This window comes from Diorhabda sublineata, chromosome 6 (genome assembly GCF_026230105.1).
Source record: "Diorhabda sublineata isolate icDioSubl1.1 chromosome 6, icDioSubl1.1, whole genome shotgun sequence".
In the NCBI taxonomy this organism is placed as follows: domain Eukaryota; kingdom Metazoa; phylum Arthropoda; class Insecta; order Coleoptera; family Chrysomelidae; genus Diorhabda; species Diorhabda sublineata.
In genome coordinates, this window is record NC_079479.1 from 10,885,170 (window position 1) to 10,904,824 (window position 19,655).

General features: G+C 32.4%; 3 protein-coding genes across 3 annotated transcripts; all 3 read right to left on the minus strand.

The window, feature by feature from the left end:
* Positions 1 to 5,389: 5,389 nt before the first annotated feature.
* Positions 5,390 to 6,030, minus strand: LOC130445430 (collagen alpha-2(I) chain-like). The gene is made up of 2 exons (XM_056781039.1): positions 5,971 to 6,030; positions 5,390 to 5,815 (listed from the first exon to the last, which is right to left on the minus strand). Exons 1-2 carry the CDS (start codon positions 5,980 to 5,982, stop codon positions 5,459 to 5,461), a joined length of 369 nt encoding a protein of 122 aa, XP_056637017.1. The 5' UTR covers positions 5,983 to 6,030; the 3' UTR covers positions 5,390 to 5,458.
* An 8,033-nt stretch (positions 6,031 to 14,063) lies between these two features.
* On the minus strand, positions 14,064 to 15,074 carry LOC130445464 (uncharacterized). The gene is made up of 2 exons (XM_056781083.1): positions 15,037 to 15,074; positions 14,064 to 14,538 (listed from the first exon to the last, which is right to left on the minus strand). Exons 1-2 carry the CDS (start codon positions 15,046 to 15,048, stop codon positions 14,122 to 14,124), a joined length of 429 nt encoding a protein of 142 aa, XP_056637061.1. The 5' UTR covers positions 15,049 to 15,074; the 3' UTR covers positions 14,064 to 14,121.
* A 3,750-nt stretch (positions 15,075 to 18,824) lies between these two features.
* LOC130445243 (protein GVQW3-like) lies at positions 18,825 to 19,157 on the minus strand. Its single transcript, XM_056780797.1, has one exon. It carries the CDS (start codon positions 19,155 to 19,157, stop codon positions 18,825 to 18,827), a length of 333 nt encoding a protein of 110 aa, XP_056636775.1.
* Positions 19,158 to 19,655: the final 498 nt, after the last annotated feature.

Consider the following 19,655-nt stretch of genomic DNA (forward strand, 5'->3'; position numbering starts at 1 on the left):
GGAGGAAATTTCTGCAGTTTCTGCGTTTTTAAGGAAAAAAGCAAGAATAAACGAAATATTTAAATTGATAACAATTTAAAATTTTACTCCAAACCATAGTTTCACCATAAGAATATAGCTTACTATACCAGTAACTGTAGCAAATGGGGAAAAGGAGTTTCTCTGGATTAAAATTAATAAGGAACTTCTTACGATCCATTACTACGTAAAATCATCTTGACGATTTAGCCATTTTGGCTATTGAGCATGGAATAACTGATAATTACTCACGAGTTCCATACAAAATTTTTTCTACGTTGGTAGACTTGAAAAAATTCGACAAAACTTCTAATTGTTACCGTTTTCAATGCGGAATCCATTTTGTTTTTATTGAGTCGTCTACGTAACCCTCCACGACTGTGTTGGATTTCCACCCACCGCGTTTCTTTAGTTGAATCATTTCACCACCGGAATCCACTAATAGAGGCGCCGAAGAGATCTGTGTAATTTTTTGGATCAGGTAAATTCAAATGTTGTGATAAGCGAGGGAATTTTTGAAAAGGTATTGATATTTACAGCTTGGGTTTCGCATTTTCCATTTCTATATTGCAAAAAGAAATTTTCCGTTTTGATATTTGTGGGTCATTAGTTTTTGTATTTTTTATAAATGTTTACCAAGTTTTATCTATAGATATTTCACCAACAACAGTAATTAAACTTTGTTGAGTTGCTGTATCAGGAACTATGATAATTAAAACATTTCTGGTATTATTAATATCGTTACACTTCATTTTATAAAATTCCTCTCTTCTCAGAGCTCCGGCGATTCCGAATATTGGAGCAACCTAAAAGATGTTACAATAATATTTGAGCTTACCTTAAAATTTTTGGCTGTCATACCTTATGCATGAGATAATGGATGGTCTGGAGCTTGCAACACAAACTTATTAATTTCTTTTCACGGGAAAATGTTTTAGATTTTTTGAGTCTATAGTCAACTGATTTATTTTTCAAATATTAAATGAGTTTCGAGTATTTATTGATATATACGTCGTTATTTACCATTAGGGTGCCTTTCAGATTTGAATAAGTCGACTAAAGTGTTGAAGACTTCCACATTTTGGACTTAGCTTTAAAGTAAGCTAGTAACACTCTTTCTATGAAGCTGTTTATGCTTTCTTTAGTACGCCACTCCATAAAAGAATTATATTCCTTCAAATACTGCTCAAATTCAGGGAGGATTCAGGGAGTACTTTTTGTCACGCTTGGTGACCGTTTCAGAAACTGCATTCTTTATGAATGCAAATGTGTGAAAAAAAAACGATAAATTAATATTGTAACGGACTAGACAAAAATAATTTTTTTAAAACATAAATTAACGTTTTAAAAATTTGAAAAAAATCTTCTTATTTATATATTTTATGATATTAGAAAGTATTATAATTACTAAAAAATATTTTTTTACACTTTCTTATATACAGCTATTTTTATAATTTGTTTTCCTGTTACAGAAAAAAAAAATAAAACAGTGGTCAATATTTGTTTACAACAAATTGTTGAACTAATAAATTTCCTTTTTCAAACTATTTAAACGTAAAAATTATGATCTTAAAAAGCAAAATTATATTTTAATTGATTATTTAAACCATTAAAATATAAAAAAATCCATTTTAAGAAATTAAGATTTCAAATAAAGAGAAAAATTCATTTTTTTAAATCATATTTGTGTTTGGACAACAGAATAGTAGAATAAATTCAGAAATATTGAATTTTTTCACGTGTTTTCAAGGAATTTTATAATCAAATTACGTAAAAAAATTGTTTAATGTGAAAGCAGGCATAGCTAAATATTACTTGAAAAAAAATTATCAACATTTTTTAGTTATTTAATTTTGCAATTGTCATAAAAAATTATAATTAACAGCTTTTATGAACATTTATCGCAGGATGTTATGAAGTTTATATATCAAAAAGGCTCCACGAAGCTTAAAATTATTTATACCTTTTATCCCATTATTAATGCCAACGCAGATTACGAAAAATTTTGTTAGTTAACAATTGAATAACTTTTTGAAAAATAGTAATCAAACTTTTTTTTTCTACCCTTATTGATTCTTTCAAGTATAAAAAGGTTACTAGAATCTTTTAAATAACATTTTATATCATGAAACAACTATTTTTACCGAAGTATCTTTAGCCCTATTTCCGTCAAACTAAAATTATGAAAAATGGAGAGTTGGAAGAGTTTTATCCAAAATTTTTTAGACGTTAACGAGATTTTTTCAAAATTGTTTAAATATTAACATTTTTCCATTTATTAACGACAAACTAAATCAAATTTTTTTACTTATTTTGTTATTAGCAATTGAAATTTTTTACTTGCACCAAAATCCTTCAAAATCATTTTTCTATAGGTGATTCCGAATCGAATGAGTCATATTGTTAGGACTTTCATCTCTATAATTCACGTTTATGAACTTGAAGACTAGAATAAACCAAAAAATTGCAGCTCCAACCATTTTGGTGAGAAATAACGAAACACTTAGTAAAAATTAGGAGATGTAAGATTTTTTAGTAAGTGCAATTAATTGTCTAGCTTATATAATTCATTTTAAATGAGTACCGTATATTGAAAAAATGGTAGATTTAAAAATCTAATAAACCCGAGATTCGTGATCGTTTATTGAAGTTTGGCACCTGACTTTTACGGCAGGATAATTAAGGCATGAAAAAACCAGTACCAGAGTTTGAGGCCATATAATATTTATTAAATTGCAGTTATAGTTATAAATGAATATCGTATCAAAATTTTCACTTCCGTATTTCTAAAGTGAACAAGTTAGAGTTTAGTTTAGATTCTATCTGTTTTAGTTATATTACAAGGAAAAATTGTCCATTCAGATCATTCAAGTTTAATTAATTAATCAATTGATTAGTATAATCGATGTAGTTAATTAATGTAAGCTGAGATTCTGAAAAAAGAAGGTCAATATTACAAACAGGATACGGATAATTTATTTTGAATTTTCTGAAAATTGCAAGAGCATTTCGAAATTATTGAAAATATATCAATCAAACCATTATTTCTAGGCTAGGAAAATAATGGCGATAGGTAATTTATAATCATAATTCACGCAAGTAAAATTGACTCATTGCAAAACTGAAAACGAATGAGAAATAGTTTGGGCCGTGAAATATTTATATTTACATTCATGTTCAAATTGAGACACTACTCATATTTCCTTATTCAAGATATCGTCTATAGGTTTTGCTGCTAGAAATCAAAGATGTTTTACATCTAAGTAATTATTTTAGTGATACTTTCGCATCTGTCCGGTTTAAGATCATAATAATAAGAACACGTTTTATTAGCGTTTTCAAGGTCCTAGAATCCATTTATCTAGATCCCAATTTTAAGAAATTATTACTTTCGATTTTAACAATAATTGGAATGGCTTTGGGTTCGACTTTTTGAAAGGTTTTAATTTTATGAAGTGGGGGATTGGCCGAAGAAAAATTTGGTGTTAGCGGTTTGATTTACACGAATTTAATTTACATTCAAATGTTGTTAAGTGATCTGGGGAATTGAGACATTTTCTAGTAAGCTTAGATTAGGTCTACTTCAATTTTTGTCAAGTTATCCTAATTGGCTAATAACTCGGGAAAAGATATTTATTCATGGAAGAAACGGTCATTCAATTCAAAAATACTTTTTAAAATACCAATTATTGGTAAAACCAGACTGCCACCGCGCACATTCTAAAGTTTTTCTTAATTGTATGTGATTTAGATGTCGTTTTTTTTTGAGTTTGTTTGCATCATAGAAAAGGTACTCAAGTTAGTAATATATCTATGACTTAAATTGATCGCGTTCTTTGGCAATAGAGGGCATGCGCTGTAGGTAACTGCGAAGCTCTCGCACTACACACTCCGCCATTGTTGACATTCAGGCGTCAGTCGGCGTTGTGCTACAGCCACGTCAACATGTCCGCCATTATTGATGGCCCCGCCAAGTGCGAATTACAAAGTGTGATTCGTTTTCTACAGGCTGAATGCCAAAGTGCTGCAGAAATCTATCGGAGAATGGAAAACTTCAAGAATGATGGTGTTGTAAGTGAATGGTGTCGAAAGTTTTTTTTACCTTCCCTTTTATTTTACTCAAGAGCTTATCCATTTAACCACCTTCTTATATTGTATTTTTGTAGTTTATTATTAAATATTTCTAACCCAGAATGAAGATTTCCACTTTTTTAAATCCTAATTCTGTTATTTCTTGGAAACATTCTACTGTGTCGTGTTCAACATTTGAAGTTGCTTTCCAATCAAAGCAGGGCACCAAGTTGAGATGCTGGAGTCTTTTGTATACGTACATTGTACAATGATCACTCCGATACTTAATTTTTTCTTGAATCTCACTATCTTTTTTGATTTTTCTTCATTGACACTTGGCTAATTCTTCTGGATAGGGTGCAGTCTTTTTTTGTTTGACCATATATCTGGATATTTGACTTTGATTCCTATGTCAATAACATCTTTCATTCTTTTATTCCACCGCTAGTAGCGCTGTAGCTGTATTTTTAGCATATTCTATCCTAGTTCCAATTTTTGCAAGTATATCTGCTTTACTGTTTTTTCCCTTCATAGTATCTAAGTACCTAGAGATGCTAACGCACCAAGCGAATTTGTTGTGATGGTGATATTTTATGTCCAGACATGACCAAATCCTAAGCTGTAGTGCCAGCCATCTTTGTAGAATCAGCACTCCACTCCAGAATGTTTCCAAGATTGGTATTGATCGTTTAAATCCGTTCTTGTTGAGTTTCTATAGGATTCACCAATTTTCTTTGATAGCGTGACGGATATAACATTCAGTTTCCAGTCAGAACGACTTCTGGATGTTCAGTTCTCTCAAAAACTTTAGTTCCATTTCTCGCTGCTGAGGCATCTGTGAAGATTTAATTTTTTTGTGATGGCGGATAATTCTTTGTCAATAACTCTTCTTCTACAAATATTTTATGAATACTTTTATAGGCTGCAGGCTTTGAATTATTTCTATTGCTGCTAGTGCAGTACTTCTTGTGGCTATCTAGATTCTTAGCTTTGATAGCCCCAGAACTTTCGTTTACTTTTTTTCCCATCGTATTTTCGCCCCTTCAAGTATCAGAGAAACTACTTCAACTTTAATTGAACGGTCATTTCACAAACAAATATTCGTCCTGAAAAACATTCTAAATCTCCATTTGATATTATAATTTCATTATTTAAAAGATATTCCCATATTCTACATCCCTTTAAAGCCCATATTTCGCTTTGCTATCAGCAAGATGCTTCGGTACCAAACAATATTTTGTCAGTGTCAAATTTTTTCCACACTTTATTTGAATAAGAAGCTGTTATGTTCATTATTATTTAGTTTTATTTTTTTTTTAATTTTCAATCATATACATAATAAAAAATTGTTTCCATAATCTATCGACGACTAATGACCCCAATGTCCTGCTCCTAAGCCATGTCCCCATCCGCCGTAACCCCAACCAGCACCAGCATGTCCCAATCCCAAAGCCAATGGTGCAGCCCAGACAGCTCCATGTCCATTGGGTCCAGTTGGTCCTACTGCTCCATGTCCGTTAACTACTCCAGATGGTCCAACTGCACCAGCTCCAGTTACAACTCCGGATGGACCAGCAGCACCGGCTCCAGTTACAACACCAGATGGACCAACTGGGCTGAGGGCGTAAGGGTGAGCAAAAGCACCGTGACCAAGTCCATAACCTAGACCGAGACCATGAATTGAGGCAGAAGCAGTGGCTGCCAAGGCAATAACAGTAAGAAAAATCTATGGACAAAATAAAAAGTTGTTAGGAAACATAAATAGTTGAAATATTTATTTATTCTACAAACAACATTTTTCTAATTAATTTGTTTGTTTGAGAAAATATAGTCGCGTATTTATCGGAAAATTTATCAAATCAAAATTAAGTTTAATCTCACCAAAGAGTTCATGTTGATTATTGCTCAAGTCACAGGATTGAACTGATGCCGTTACCCTGATCTCTCTAGGTTTTTATACAAAATACTAAGTGAGAAAACGACCTTCAACCATAGTAAATGTTCATATTATTATTTATTATTAGTAGGAACTACTTTTACGTGAGTACTCGATAGTGTCCAGCAAAAATGATTAAATTTTTTCCCAAATACCTCGTAAACGAGATTAAAATCAATGTCGAATGTATAGGTTCAGTCGATTGTTCTTTGTTTATATGAATACCAATGATATTCATAGAATTCCCAACAAAATTTTATTGATATACAATCATTAAAGTTATTAGTAACCGGGTGCTTAGGAAGTTTTGTTTTAAAAAAATGAATATTATAGAACATTTAGAAAATTCAAAATATATTTTTTTGAAAGTCGGATTTTGATTAGGTTAGGTACGTTGGGAAAACGTTCATAAATTTATAGATGAATGTAATAAAGTGAAATTCAAAAATTTAGAATAGGAATATACTTTAGATTGACCTTAATAATGATGATTAGAAATAGTATATTACATAACGAGGTTGGAAAATGATACATTTCGCACTAGTAACTGTTTTGAAACGTAACGAGTGCGAAATACACTTTCTAACGAGTTGTGACACTATTTTTCCTACGACTAGGTAAAAAATTCCTCAAAAAACGCATTTTCTAAATAAGAAAGTCAATTAAACAATATCACACATGTGTTGAAAAGTTTATAAACACATGTGCTGAAGAGTTAATAAATCTTACAAAATATTTTTTATTTTGTAATAACTACTTTATACATTACCCAGTAATAGTAATAACACTTAATTTTATTGTTTAAATTATCTTGCAGACACTAGTATGTATGTATTTGAACACAAATCAGAACAAACTTTCAATTTTTATTGTAAAGACTAATATAACCTTAAAAAATTGTATTGCCTACTTCTTCAGTCTTTTTAAATTTGGCCTTTTGTCTTTCGGCAGCCAGCCAGATTCATATTGTATTCGCGTATTCTCTCTATCGTTCGAGACCATATATAACATAACAAATAGATGCATTTCAATACATGTATGTTTTGTTATTTCTTAGTACATGTGTGAAATAAGCTATTTTCTTAGGTAAAAATTAGTGTGCAATATATCATTCATAAGCGATCGTAGGAAAACTTTGTTTCTAGGAATAAACAGTTCGAAACAATGATAAATTATATGAGAATTATGAACGAGTATTAAAAATGTTGTTAATGAACATAAAATAAAACAAATCTCTTTAACGAAGGGAGATGGCAAGTAATTTGGAAATAAGATTGGAGAAAGGGAAACGATATTGATTAACATCGAAGAGATACTAAGATAATAAATAGAAGAGACAGAGATAGAAATATTGGAAGGATGAAAAAAGTGCAAGTAAATATGAAATTAGAAACAATGTGGTAAAACTTTTGAAATAATGATTGAAATTATGCGACACATGCTTTTGTAAAAGATAATGATTATAAATTTGAATCATAAAATAAAAATAAAGAAATATTCGAATGAAAACGCCGGTTCTACCGGAAGTCGTCTGTAACTTTGTTATTTTAAATAGAATACCCTGTATATTGATACATTTTTGAAATCTACGTAAAATTTTAGTATACTTTTGTCTGAAAACTTTCCTTGAAAAATGCATACTTTTTGAGTTATTGATTTTTTTGTAAGAAATTTGACAGTTGCAGACATTTATAAATTATTTTTTTTTACGAGGATACCCTCAAAGATATGAAAATGGTTTCTGTTTAGTTGCTTTTAGCAGGGTCAGACGTATTTGATTCTTTGCTGAAAAATTTTTCATTTTGTACAGGGTGTATATAAAAGGTGTTCAAAGTTTAACTTCATAGATATCAAATTTCTTCATATTTTTAAATAGAACCACTCGGTTTTATCTATTTTAATGCATTCAGGGGTGAAAATTAGGCCGTTATCCAGATATTGAATGTTTTCTGTAAATTTTTATAGATGCAAGTCTGGTATAAATTTTATTTATTCGATATTTAATTGAGAAAGTATCAACAATTGACTATTCACAGTTATATAAGTGTCATTCATTACAATTCCTACTGAAAGTATACAAAAAAATTGAAACTTTTAAAAAATAGAATAACAATTTAAAACCTCAAATATCTCAGAAACGACTAAAAGTTGGAATAGTATTAGTAAATATAATTTAATTCGATTTTTTTCACAGACCTTGAAAATATAAAGAAAAATGTTTTTTTATTTCTTAGTACTTGTACGAATGAGTAAAAATAAAATTTAGATTACACCTGCATCTCTAAAATTTACAGAAAAAAATTAATATCTGGTTAACAGTAAGGTTTAGGTATAAGAAAGTATACATAAATTTGCCTTATTTTTTACCACTGAATGCATTAAAATAGGAAAAAGTGGATGGTTCTATTTGAAAAAATGAAGAAATTTGATATTTATGAAGTTAAACTTTGAACATTTTTTATACACATCCTGTATAAAATAAAAAACTTTCCAGCATAGATTCAAATATTTCTGACCTTGCTTGAAGCAACCGAACAGAAACCATTTTCATATCTTTGAGGGTATCCTCGTAAAAAAATTATTTATCAATGTCTTCAATGGTCAAATTTTTTACAAAAAAAATTAATAACTCCAAAAGTATGCAATTTTCGAAAAAAGTTTTAGACAAAAGTATACTAAAGTTTCACGTAAATTTCAAAAATGTATTAATTTTATTTTAAATAACAAAGCCACAATCAACTTCTGGTTCTACCGGAAGTCGTCCATATTTGAAAATATTTTAGCAGAAAAGATCGTATCCGAAAACCCAAACGTAGAAATCTTCATGATTTTACTACAAGTATTTTTCTATATACAGATAGTTTTAACTCGTCGTGGGACACCCTGTATAGATAGATACGTTATTATTTCATCATTGGAAAATGTTCAAATTTATTTTGATATTATTAATGAGAAAGTGCAATATTGAAACAGGTGTGACCTTTGTTATTGGTGAATGTCTTATTTTATTAAAATATTAATAGATTATATTTGGTTCAATTCGGGATTTAAAACCGCAAATTAGCCGTACCACAAAATATTACTCCAATTCCAAGTTACTTCATAGATATACGTGAAATATCATAGGTACATAATATCTTTGTTTTCTTAAATTCTTTAAATAATTTTGTTTTTTTTTACGAAACCTGTGATGTATAAATGCTCGTTAGTCAAATAAACACGTTGATCGTGTAGCTAGAAAAAAATTGATATCAGCATCTATTAGAAAGACTTTGTCATTCTTCTGTTCACTGAAAAAGCATGAACTCACATTTTGCCTAATGTCACTGTCATTGTGAGTGACAGATCATTCAATAATTAATTTAAAAAAAAAAGATACTCCGCTGATAAATCCGAGTCAATAATTATGGTATAATGAAAATTTTTTTGTAAAAACTTACCTAATTATTTAATATTGGTAAACATGACAACAAACGTCAAGGAGTGTACATCAATATTTGATGTTGATTTGAGTGTAAGAATCCAAATTTAGTCGTCCATTGTATCGGATATAGCATATAGCTTGTACACAGTAAGAATCTATCTCAACCAGCACGCGGCTGTACTGAGATCGTGTTTGCTGTGCTTGCCGTGAAACATCTAGTTGTCCATGACCCAGAGACAGATATTCAAAGTTAGGAAAACCAGTGACTGATAACACCATAAAGACGTATGCTAATTAAAGTCTAGCATCAAGGTCAATTGTTTCATTTTATTGTCAAAGTGGAAAAGCTGTGATGTTCTAATTACACGAGGGTGCTTACGGCCCTACGTGCAATAGTTATTTGTATGCTAAGTACTGAAAGTGCTACAGACAAGTCCAACAAAGTGTATTACAGCCACGGCGTACACAACATTTTTTAGACGACGCATAAGATCCAAAACTTTTTAATTACACTGAGGAAAGAAAATAAACAATAGAGAATTATAAACATTTTATTTATTGAACAATATAATGTACTTAATGATATTTGCATTATTTATTAATTATTCGCAAACAGTAATGTTGATTGTACCTCCAGGACAATTATTAATATTTATTGTATTGGATGCAGATAATATATGTATGTCTCTTCTAGATATTGATGGAATCTCTGTAGATGTGTTTGTGATTTCGATACAATTTATGCAAAATGATCGAAGTGAAACTGTCAACTGTCAACATTGAAGTGGCTAGAGTCACATTTAAGAAAATTAAAGTTGTCAACTCCAGAGCGTCCCGAAAGTGTTTTGCAGTACGGAACTGTCACTTTCACTACATGGAACACTCAAAACGCAACTTTCGGTATGTAAATGAATACGAACGAGGAACTTTCAGATGGCGTCGTCTAAAAAGAAATATATAAAACCCCATGTCACTAATGCGCTCAGTCTGTGTCCCTTTCTACCTTACTCAGAGAAAAAGAGGGAGTTTCGATGGATAGAATCTGGTAGGATAAAGAAAATTTGAATAGGAGGAGGGTTTGTTGGAGAGGGCCCTGATATAGGAATTGCTCCTCTACAGGGCCAGGGTTGTGGTGATTGCCTTGGGTATGTTTGCTAGCTTTTCTGGAGGAGGAAAAGCGAAAATTTAGGATTTTTGACTAAAAGAAATTGAAAAGAGAGCTTGCAAGTGAAAACGGTTATTCTCGGTTTTGTTTTTTTTTATTTCAATTTTATTAATTACAATTTTTCGTTTGATTCTTTGAAAAATTTCATTTATTTATTTTTATTTTGAATTTAAGGGGGCGGGTGGATACAGCTGTGCGTTATTCCCTATCGTCGGCCATTTCGCTCGAGAACTGGTTCATCAGGTTGCAGGGAAACCAAAGAAAACCTGCAAAATTGGATATTGACAAAGAGTGTGTGGGGTGGGTATGGGAGATCAGGTTTTATCTGATGGATATGGTAGAATCTGGAGTTGTACTTCAGAGGGAGGTACTTGACTTTTAGGGAAAAGTGAAATAGATGCGGTTACCCACGCCGCTAATTTGGGGTTTCTCTAGGGTGACTGAGGCTGTTTCTTGGAGGAATTTTGGGGTTTCCATCCTCTTCGAACAACGGGAATGGAAGGCGGGGTGAGATCCACCGCAATTTTTACAGATAGGGAAATTTGATTTAAGACATTTATCGGTTTTGTGGCCCAATGCACCACCAGACGGACAAATAGGTTTGGCCCTGCAAGAATCTTCATAGTATATGAGATTTAACCAGCTTCCAATATTTAAGTACAACAAAGTGCGTGATTGGTTTGTATAGTCTTAAGATCAAATTTTATGATTAGGTAGAAAAGAGTTCGTACTGAAACTAATCCATCCAAGCAAAGATTTCATATCATGTACACTACTAGTCAATAGTTTTTGCCCATTGAATAGTTTGCGTGATACACAACGAATAAAAACAATACGATCGGTTTTGATATTTATATTTACATATATTTATTTACATATAGTACTAGTACATTAGACCAAAAAATAAGAGTGAAGCTACATAAATTCTCATCAAGCTGAAAATGAGCAAAATTGTTCAATATACAATTTAAAATGAAATTTGATTGTTCCCCATCATTTCCATGTATGGAAAAAATTTCATTTAAGGTCAAAGTTCAAAAAAATGAGCTTTTCGCGATTATCCGCAAAACGGTAAGATTAATCATAAAAATACCTCAGACAAAAATTGTAGACCATAAAATTATTCACAAAAAACTTGTCAATACTTCTTTTTCTACGAGCCACCGTTTCTGAGATGTAATGATACAAAAAGCTGTAAAAGTTATAATATTTCAGATGTACTGTCGTATTTAATGGCTAAAGTGATTGCAACTTCAGCAACATCTTCGTCAATTGATAATTTATTTTATGACAGTTCCAACCAGTCAACAGAAATTTCTTATAAATACTCACAACAAGTCTCGGTTCATTTCAATGTTGTAAGAAAAGTTTACTGCTGAAAATATATTGATGAAACCTTTAAATACGAAAACTTTTACAACTTTTTGAATCATTATATCTCAGAAACAGTGGGTTGTAGGAAAAAAGTATTCACACGTTTTTTGGTGATAATTTTATGGTCTACAATTTTTGTCTAAGGTATTTTTATCATAAAACTGACCGTTTTGGACCTTTCACCTTGATTAAATTTTTTTGCATACACAGAAATGATGGGGAACATTCAAATTCTATGTTCAATTGCATTTCAAACAATTTGACTGATTTTCAGCTTGATGGGAATTTATGTAACTTCGAATATCTAAATTGACCGGATTATTATTCAAATTTTTGATTCATCGAAGTAACCCTCTTTGGGTTTTATTATTTCGGCACACAATTTTGGCAATCAATGTAATAATTTCGACAAATAATAATCGTCTATTTGGTTCAATTCGTTTTTCAGGAAAGATGTAAATTGGAAGTGGGTCACTGCTTTCTGACTTCCCTGTCCAATTTGTTCCACAACAACTCGCTGGAGATTGTCGTTATGCTGGAAGATAAATTTTATGCCGACAGACGCTAGCCAGAACGTTCTAAATTTTCTTCTGATATTTCTTCGTACCCTTTTTTCTTCATAATCCCTTCAGCTTTCACCACGTTTCCAGTCGATTTTCCTCCAAAACCCCCCCAAACTATCACCGACCCTCTGTCGTTTCTTACTGGGGGAATCACACATGCCTTTAAAGACATTTCTTCACCGTTACCCTTCTTCACTCAATCTCCTTATCACTGAAGAGGTACTCAAAGGTAGATCCCAAGATTCATTGATCTGATTTGCTATCTCTGGACCCGTGAGTTTACTAATCACTACAATACGTTTATCCTTTGAGGTTGTGGTTTTTCGAAGTAATCATAAACGTTTTCTATCACCAAATTTGAATATTTTTTCACGTTGTTATCCACGGGACGACGAGGTATTTTTAATTCTAGGGCAATAGTTTGCTTACTTTTACCTAGACTATGAAAATCATTCGTATACGAGTTGCACAAAAAGATGTCTTTGTTCGAAACGTATAAAGTTATTACTGCGCACAGGACAAGCTGGGACTAAACTACAACTCTAAACATTGAAGAAATAATCCATAGCTAGAGAATTATGAACAAATTAATCGGTTCTTGCGCATTTATCGACATAAAGTAAACATATAACAGTCACTATTATGTTTGGTTTGTAAGATACCTTTGCTTGATAATATGGAAGGAAAATTTCTTGATATTGTATTATTTTGAAATCTAATGAATAGATTATAGGGTGGGCAAAAGCTTTTGATCGGTCTGTGCATGACTATGTAGCGCTTTAGCTATTAAGAGTCAAGTTCAGATAAAAAGTTTAAGAAGTTATATGCTGGAAATTTTTAACTAAAGCCGTACGACTACTTTTGTCATTAATGGAAAGGTAAATAGATTTGCCACGTAATAATTGCTGGATTCACTAATATTACGTACAGTATCTAATAATAACTCCACGGAAATAAGATGGTTTTCAACCACACCATGCCACTATACTTAGGAGGTCAGATAATAACTAAATATGTTAGATCACTGTAGAGCACAAGTTTTATCGCCTTACTTGATGTGTTAATATTCCGATAATTTGCCACAACCACTTCTATTTGTACTATATCTTTTGTATTTGGATAAATTCCTATGAAACTATCAAACAAAGTGTCCAGAAATTTTGATTTAGTTTTTGTCATAAATCTACTTACAGTAAATTCAGTGTATATCATCATGGTGTGTGAAATTTCTTAGTAGATGTAGTAAGAAATAATCGTATGTCTATAGAACAATTTTTACAACAATATTGCCAGAGAATCGGTCACAACAAAACCCAACAATTACATTTATGGAAATATCACCAACTGTTTCGAAATTGACTAAGGCGTAATATATTAATTCATCACATTGGTTGCCTTTTGATATTTTTGACAAATTTTTTCATTATTCAATCAACTCCACTCATAATGATTGCTACTTTCGAAAGAAAAATATATCAACATAATATACAACATTTATTTTTGTTTCCAAAAGCTCACATTTGAATTTAATTTATAAATAACAATATATTTTATATTTCTGTTCCTAAATTTACCAACCATGACCCCAATGACCAGCTCCATATCCATGTCCCCATCCGCCATATCCTAGACCCCAACCGGCGTGTCCCAAAGCTAATGGAGCAGCACCCCATGCACCGTGTCCTGCCCATCCAGCGGGTCCTGCTAATCCAGCGTACCCGACAGCTAAAGGAGCTGCCCAAGCTACTCCATGTCCGTTAGGTCCGGTTGGTCCTACTGCTCCATGTCCGTTTACAACTCCAGAAGGTCCAGCGGCTCCGGCTCCGGTTACAACTCCAGATGGACCAGCAGCTCCGGCACCAGTAACAATTCCTGATGGGCCAACGGGACTAAGAGCATGGGGGTTCACGATGGCAGCATGACCAAGTCCAAGACCGTGGATTGAAGCAGAGGCAGAGGCTGCGAAGGCGACGAAGGCAAAGGCAATCTAAAAATAACAAAAATTTTTGAGATTTATTTCATTAAGAATATACACATAAAATATGGATCTCCATAAAACAAACACAGAAGATGGAGAAAAGGCCTTAGTTGAAATAAATAAAGAAAACATTACTATAAAGAATTACTTAGGAATGGATATGACTAGAATTCAACAAATAAAAACGTGTCGAATATTTTTTAAGTCGAGAAAAGCTGATTGTGGATTTAATACATTTTATTTTCTTTCCACTGCTCTGGAAATTTAGTGTAAAAGATGCATTTTTCACATGTTTATTTTCTTGTGGACTGAAATAAACGATTATTTGGTTTGTTAAATACCATAAAATATAAATGAATAAAATTTATGCAATATTAGGAATTTTGGTGTTAATCAGTCAATTGAATTTAAAAAAAAACATTTCATCGGGAAAACAATTTATTATTATCATTATCACTAGTGGATATTTTCATAATATGAACAGATAAATTTTCATATTTCTCTTACCAATGAGTTCATGTTGAATGATAGTTCAAATAACAGAATCGAACTGATACTGCTGTTTATTATTTCAGCCCCCTTTTATATAATAAGAAAATGACCTTCAACCAAAAACTACTCATTATATTTTCATTTTAGAGTAAAATACTATTACTTCTATAATATATTATTGATCTATTGCGGTGTTTATGTACGAATTTTTTTCCTAATCGCATTCAATGTCGATTCAGAAAGACAATCACTTATTATGGGTTGCGGTCTAAGTTGAGTAGCCAAGAATTATGAATCATTTCAGAATACCAGCAAACTCAATAGAGGAAATGTACTTTATAATTTATATGTTTGATATTTACAATGAGCTAACACTGTTAATAAGTAGATTCTTTAAAAGCAATTCCACCCTAACAAAATGATAAAAATAAATTACAAATATAATAATGAAGTAATTGAAGAATGAGGATGATTTTGGAAAGTTAATAGTTTATTTGAGTAATCGATTCCTCAGTTAATGTCGATTTTCCATAGCTAAATATTTTGGCGAAAAGATATCGGTATATCATAACGCAGGCACGAAAAATACAATTCAATTTAACCCATTGAATGAGATTGACTATTCGTACTCACCTTAAACTAAACAATGCAGATGTTTTTTGTAAAGTGAACCTCTTAACAACAAAAGGCGGATTGTGAGGTTTGTCCAAGTGTTTGAACCTTGCAAGTGTGAGTGCTGTGGTACCTTCGGACATATCAGTCAACTTCGAGTTTTAAATGCTCAGCCTTGTGGCTTGTGATCTGCAATGCCTCTCTTGAAAATAGCAAGGTAGGGTCACTCTATTAATTGAGCAAATGGTGGGATTGCGAAAGTAAGTCGAGACTCTCCTCTATTTGATGACTTTGAACCCTAGAGAGCAAAGGGAATCGGTTAGAGATCTATTAGGATCTGGATCCTTATCGATAACACCAGTCAGAGTATCAACATATGTGGAAACCGATGCTTCGAGGGTGGTGGATGGCGTGGTCTCTATTTGTTTAAAACCTTCGGGAAGAGGAGAATATGTCTGCTTACTATTATTGCAAGAACTGGTGAACTTGGTCTTGGTTTTTGGGAAGATTACAAATACTGATTCAGGTTTATATTCAATATCATCTATTGAAATATAATGACAAGTTATCAACATCAGGCGCTTCCTCCCAGAAATTTTTCAATATTAGCATATTCCGATATTTGCGATTTTTTGGTTGATATCTCGTTGATCATAGTTTCGAAAGTGATAACAATTTAAAGAATTTGGTGTCTATATTTTGAAGAACATTTAACATTGACTTAACATAGAAAAAGTCTTCCAGCATTTATAACTTTTACTCATGGCATCAAAAAAAGCAAGCTATGTACATTTTTTCGTATCTTTTCCATAATTGTTTTTTGACTTAACAAGCAGTAAATTATTTATGGTGGTAGAGACCACGTCCCGAAATTCTGGTGTTATAAATTGAAGTTTTCCACTTGACATTTCGCTTATAGAATGAGTTTTTCTCTGATTCAATTGAACTTTCAAATTTAAATGATATTTCTGAACTAAACTGCAAACATGAATCAAAGCTACCAATATAATGATGTGAATACAAGCTCAAAAAGAGTAAATAGTATAAAATACTATTAAAAGGAACCTCCAGCATTCGTTTTCTAATTTAAAAATAAAACGGAGAGGGTTGACAAATGACAGTTCACTATCGTAAAAATGTGTCCTCCTTATAAAATAATTGACATGTTGCAGCATTTCATAAATACTGTCATATATTGGGTAGGGCGTTTCTGTGGCTCACTCTAATCAATTAACGTCTTTTAACAGATTTTTTGAGTAGCTATCCACTTAAGAACACGGAACACGACCTTCACCTACCTACACTACGTTTAAAAGTAGTTAATTGCTCAATACTTTACAATGCAAAAAAGTGCACAATCACTTGCCAATTGCAATCAAATCGATGTCATATTTTCCTGCATTCCGCAATAATTTGAGGGCATATTTACTGGAAAGTGTCTTCTACTCTGTAAACGACTTCTATTCTAATAATAATGGCTTAAATTTTCCTTTGGACTTAAATAGGACTTATATATTAATTATTATCTATTACTATTACCTATAATTTTGTTATTCATTGTGATTTTCTTCTGTATATTGAAATTTTATTTGTTTTATCATTATTTAGTCATTTTTATGTTTGTTTTTTAGTTTTTACAAGCTTTTGTCTTCAAATTGTAACAATTTTTGATATTTTTGATGTGTTTCAAGTCTCTGATTCACAAATTCAAAAAAAAACAGATGACATATATAATTATAGTAAAAATGTTAACATCGTTATATCAAAAAAAACTGATTTATTTCTATAAAATATATTTTCGAAAATACAGAAATATATCAAACAATTATTCGAATATTAAGAAAAATCGGTCTGAAATGGGAAAGATCGAAGTGTTTTTATTTGTTTGTATGAATTAATGAATGAATGAAATGAGCACTTTAGAAAAGCTTCTCCTCTAACTTGGATCACTAGAAATTCAACTACTAGGCTGACATTGAGAGTAGCTGATACAAGTTTATCGATCTAAAATGAATATATACAATTTGAAATTTTGCACATCATCCTTTCAACATATGTAAGAAATAAAAAGGGTAAAAATTATAACATCAACAACAAGAAACTTAGTTTGTTAACAGATTAATTAAAAAGTATAGATATACTTAAGTAAATACTTTCTCGGATAGTACTACGGCTGCTTTCTTCAGAAAGACCATTTAAATTTGAATAAAATGAACACAAAATTAATAATAAAAGATCTAGCTATACAGTAAGAACTAGTATCAGCAGATAAGCTCTTGGTATCACAGCGCATCGGAAAATTCTTAAGATAGCAAGATAGGATGTAGAACTGATTTTGGAGAAAATTATTTAGGGCTACGTCCAATGAAGAGAGTACTCCAAATGTTTCTGTAGCAATGTCGATATAAGAGTTATCATATACGAGGGTGAATCAAATATAAACAAGACTTATTTTTTAAAATATTTATTTTGATTTTAAACGCACAAACAATCATAGTTTATTTTTCTAGATAATCTCCTGATTTAGAAACACATTTTTCCCAGCGTATAGGTAATTTTTTAATTCCTTCCAGGTAAAAAGAGTCAGGTCGTGTTTGTAGCCAATTGCGCACATATGCTTCAACCTCATTATCGCTGTGGAATTTTTGCCCTCCCAAAGCTTCCTTGAGAGGACCAAAGACATGAAAGTCGCAGGGAGACAGGTCTGGACTGTATGGAGGGTGTTCCAGTGTCTCCCAACCCAGTTGCTCCAATTTTTGTACTGTCAGGGCTGCCGTATGGGGGCGAGCATTGTCATGGAGGAGAATCACTTTTCTCATTGGAAGGTGTCGTCTTTTGCGGCGATATGCAAGTATGACCTCAGTGAAAATTTTGCAGTAGTACGCCGCATTAATTGTTCTGCGCTCATGCAAAAAATCAAGGTGCAGCAGGACACACTGGTCAAAAAAAACGGTAGCCAAAACCTTGCCAGCCGATAATCGTGACTTGGCTCTCACTGGTCCGGTTTCTCCTTTCTTCCTCTACTCCATACTCGCTTGTTTCGACTCAGGGGTGTAGTGATGCACCCACGTTTCATCACAGGTGACAATGTGAGAAAGAAATGGGTCTCCTTCTTCCCGAAATCGAGCAAGAAGACGCTCACACACTTGAAAACGATTCAGTTTCTGGTCAACTGTCAGAAGACGAGGAACTCACCTGGCACACACCTTGCGATAACCTAGCTCCTCTGAGAGTATATCCGAAGTTGTTAGACGCCTATCACCTTCAACAAGTTGACGAACACTGTCGATGTTGCCCGCTGTAATGCTGGTGCGGGGTGTGCGGTCATGGCTCTCATTTTCAACACGTTCACGGCCCTCCACGAACTGTTTATGCCAAGCAAACACTCTAGCTCGTGACAGCGTCTTTTCCCCGAACTGTGCAGTCAATCTTCTCAAGATTTCGGCCGGTTTTACACCTTCTGCAGCTAAAAACTTTATAACAATACGTTGCGCAATAGAGGGAGGTACCTCCTGCTCGGACATCGTAACGATGGACACTGAGCGAGTCTATGATGATGAGTCACGTGCTTCCCCCACTCCTGACAAACCAACCTAACAGCCAATAACAGCGGAACGTTCTTCCATCACTATTGCGCGCGCAGGTCCAAAAGTCTCGTTTATATTTGATTCACCCTCGTATCATTCCACTGAAAAAACCTTAAATTAATAGAAATTTTCTCATGAACTCATATTTGGTTTGTTTGCGTATCTCCAAATACTTTTGCATTTGAACGAGATCTTAATCACAAGCCTCACCAAGATTATGCACCTCAATGACATGTTTTCTACAAGATCTATTTGGAAGTTTTACTTCACATGAAGCTGGTTTTTCATTAGACAAAAAGATTGTAAACATGAGTTTAGAGGAACATTACGTTTAAAATTGTTGCCTAAATACCAAGACAAAATTTTTCTTCAGTGAAGAAAACTTATCTTAGTCAGTACAGTTGCTTTTAAATTTTGTATTTTCCTGAAACCTTT

What these genes read in the sequence shown, in the direction of transcription:
- LOC130445243 (XM_056780797.1), bottom strand. Translation starts at nt 19,157, where the DNA reads ATGTCCGAGCAGGAGGTACCTCCCTCTATTGCGCAACGTATTGTTATA.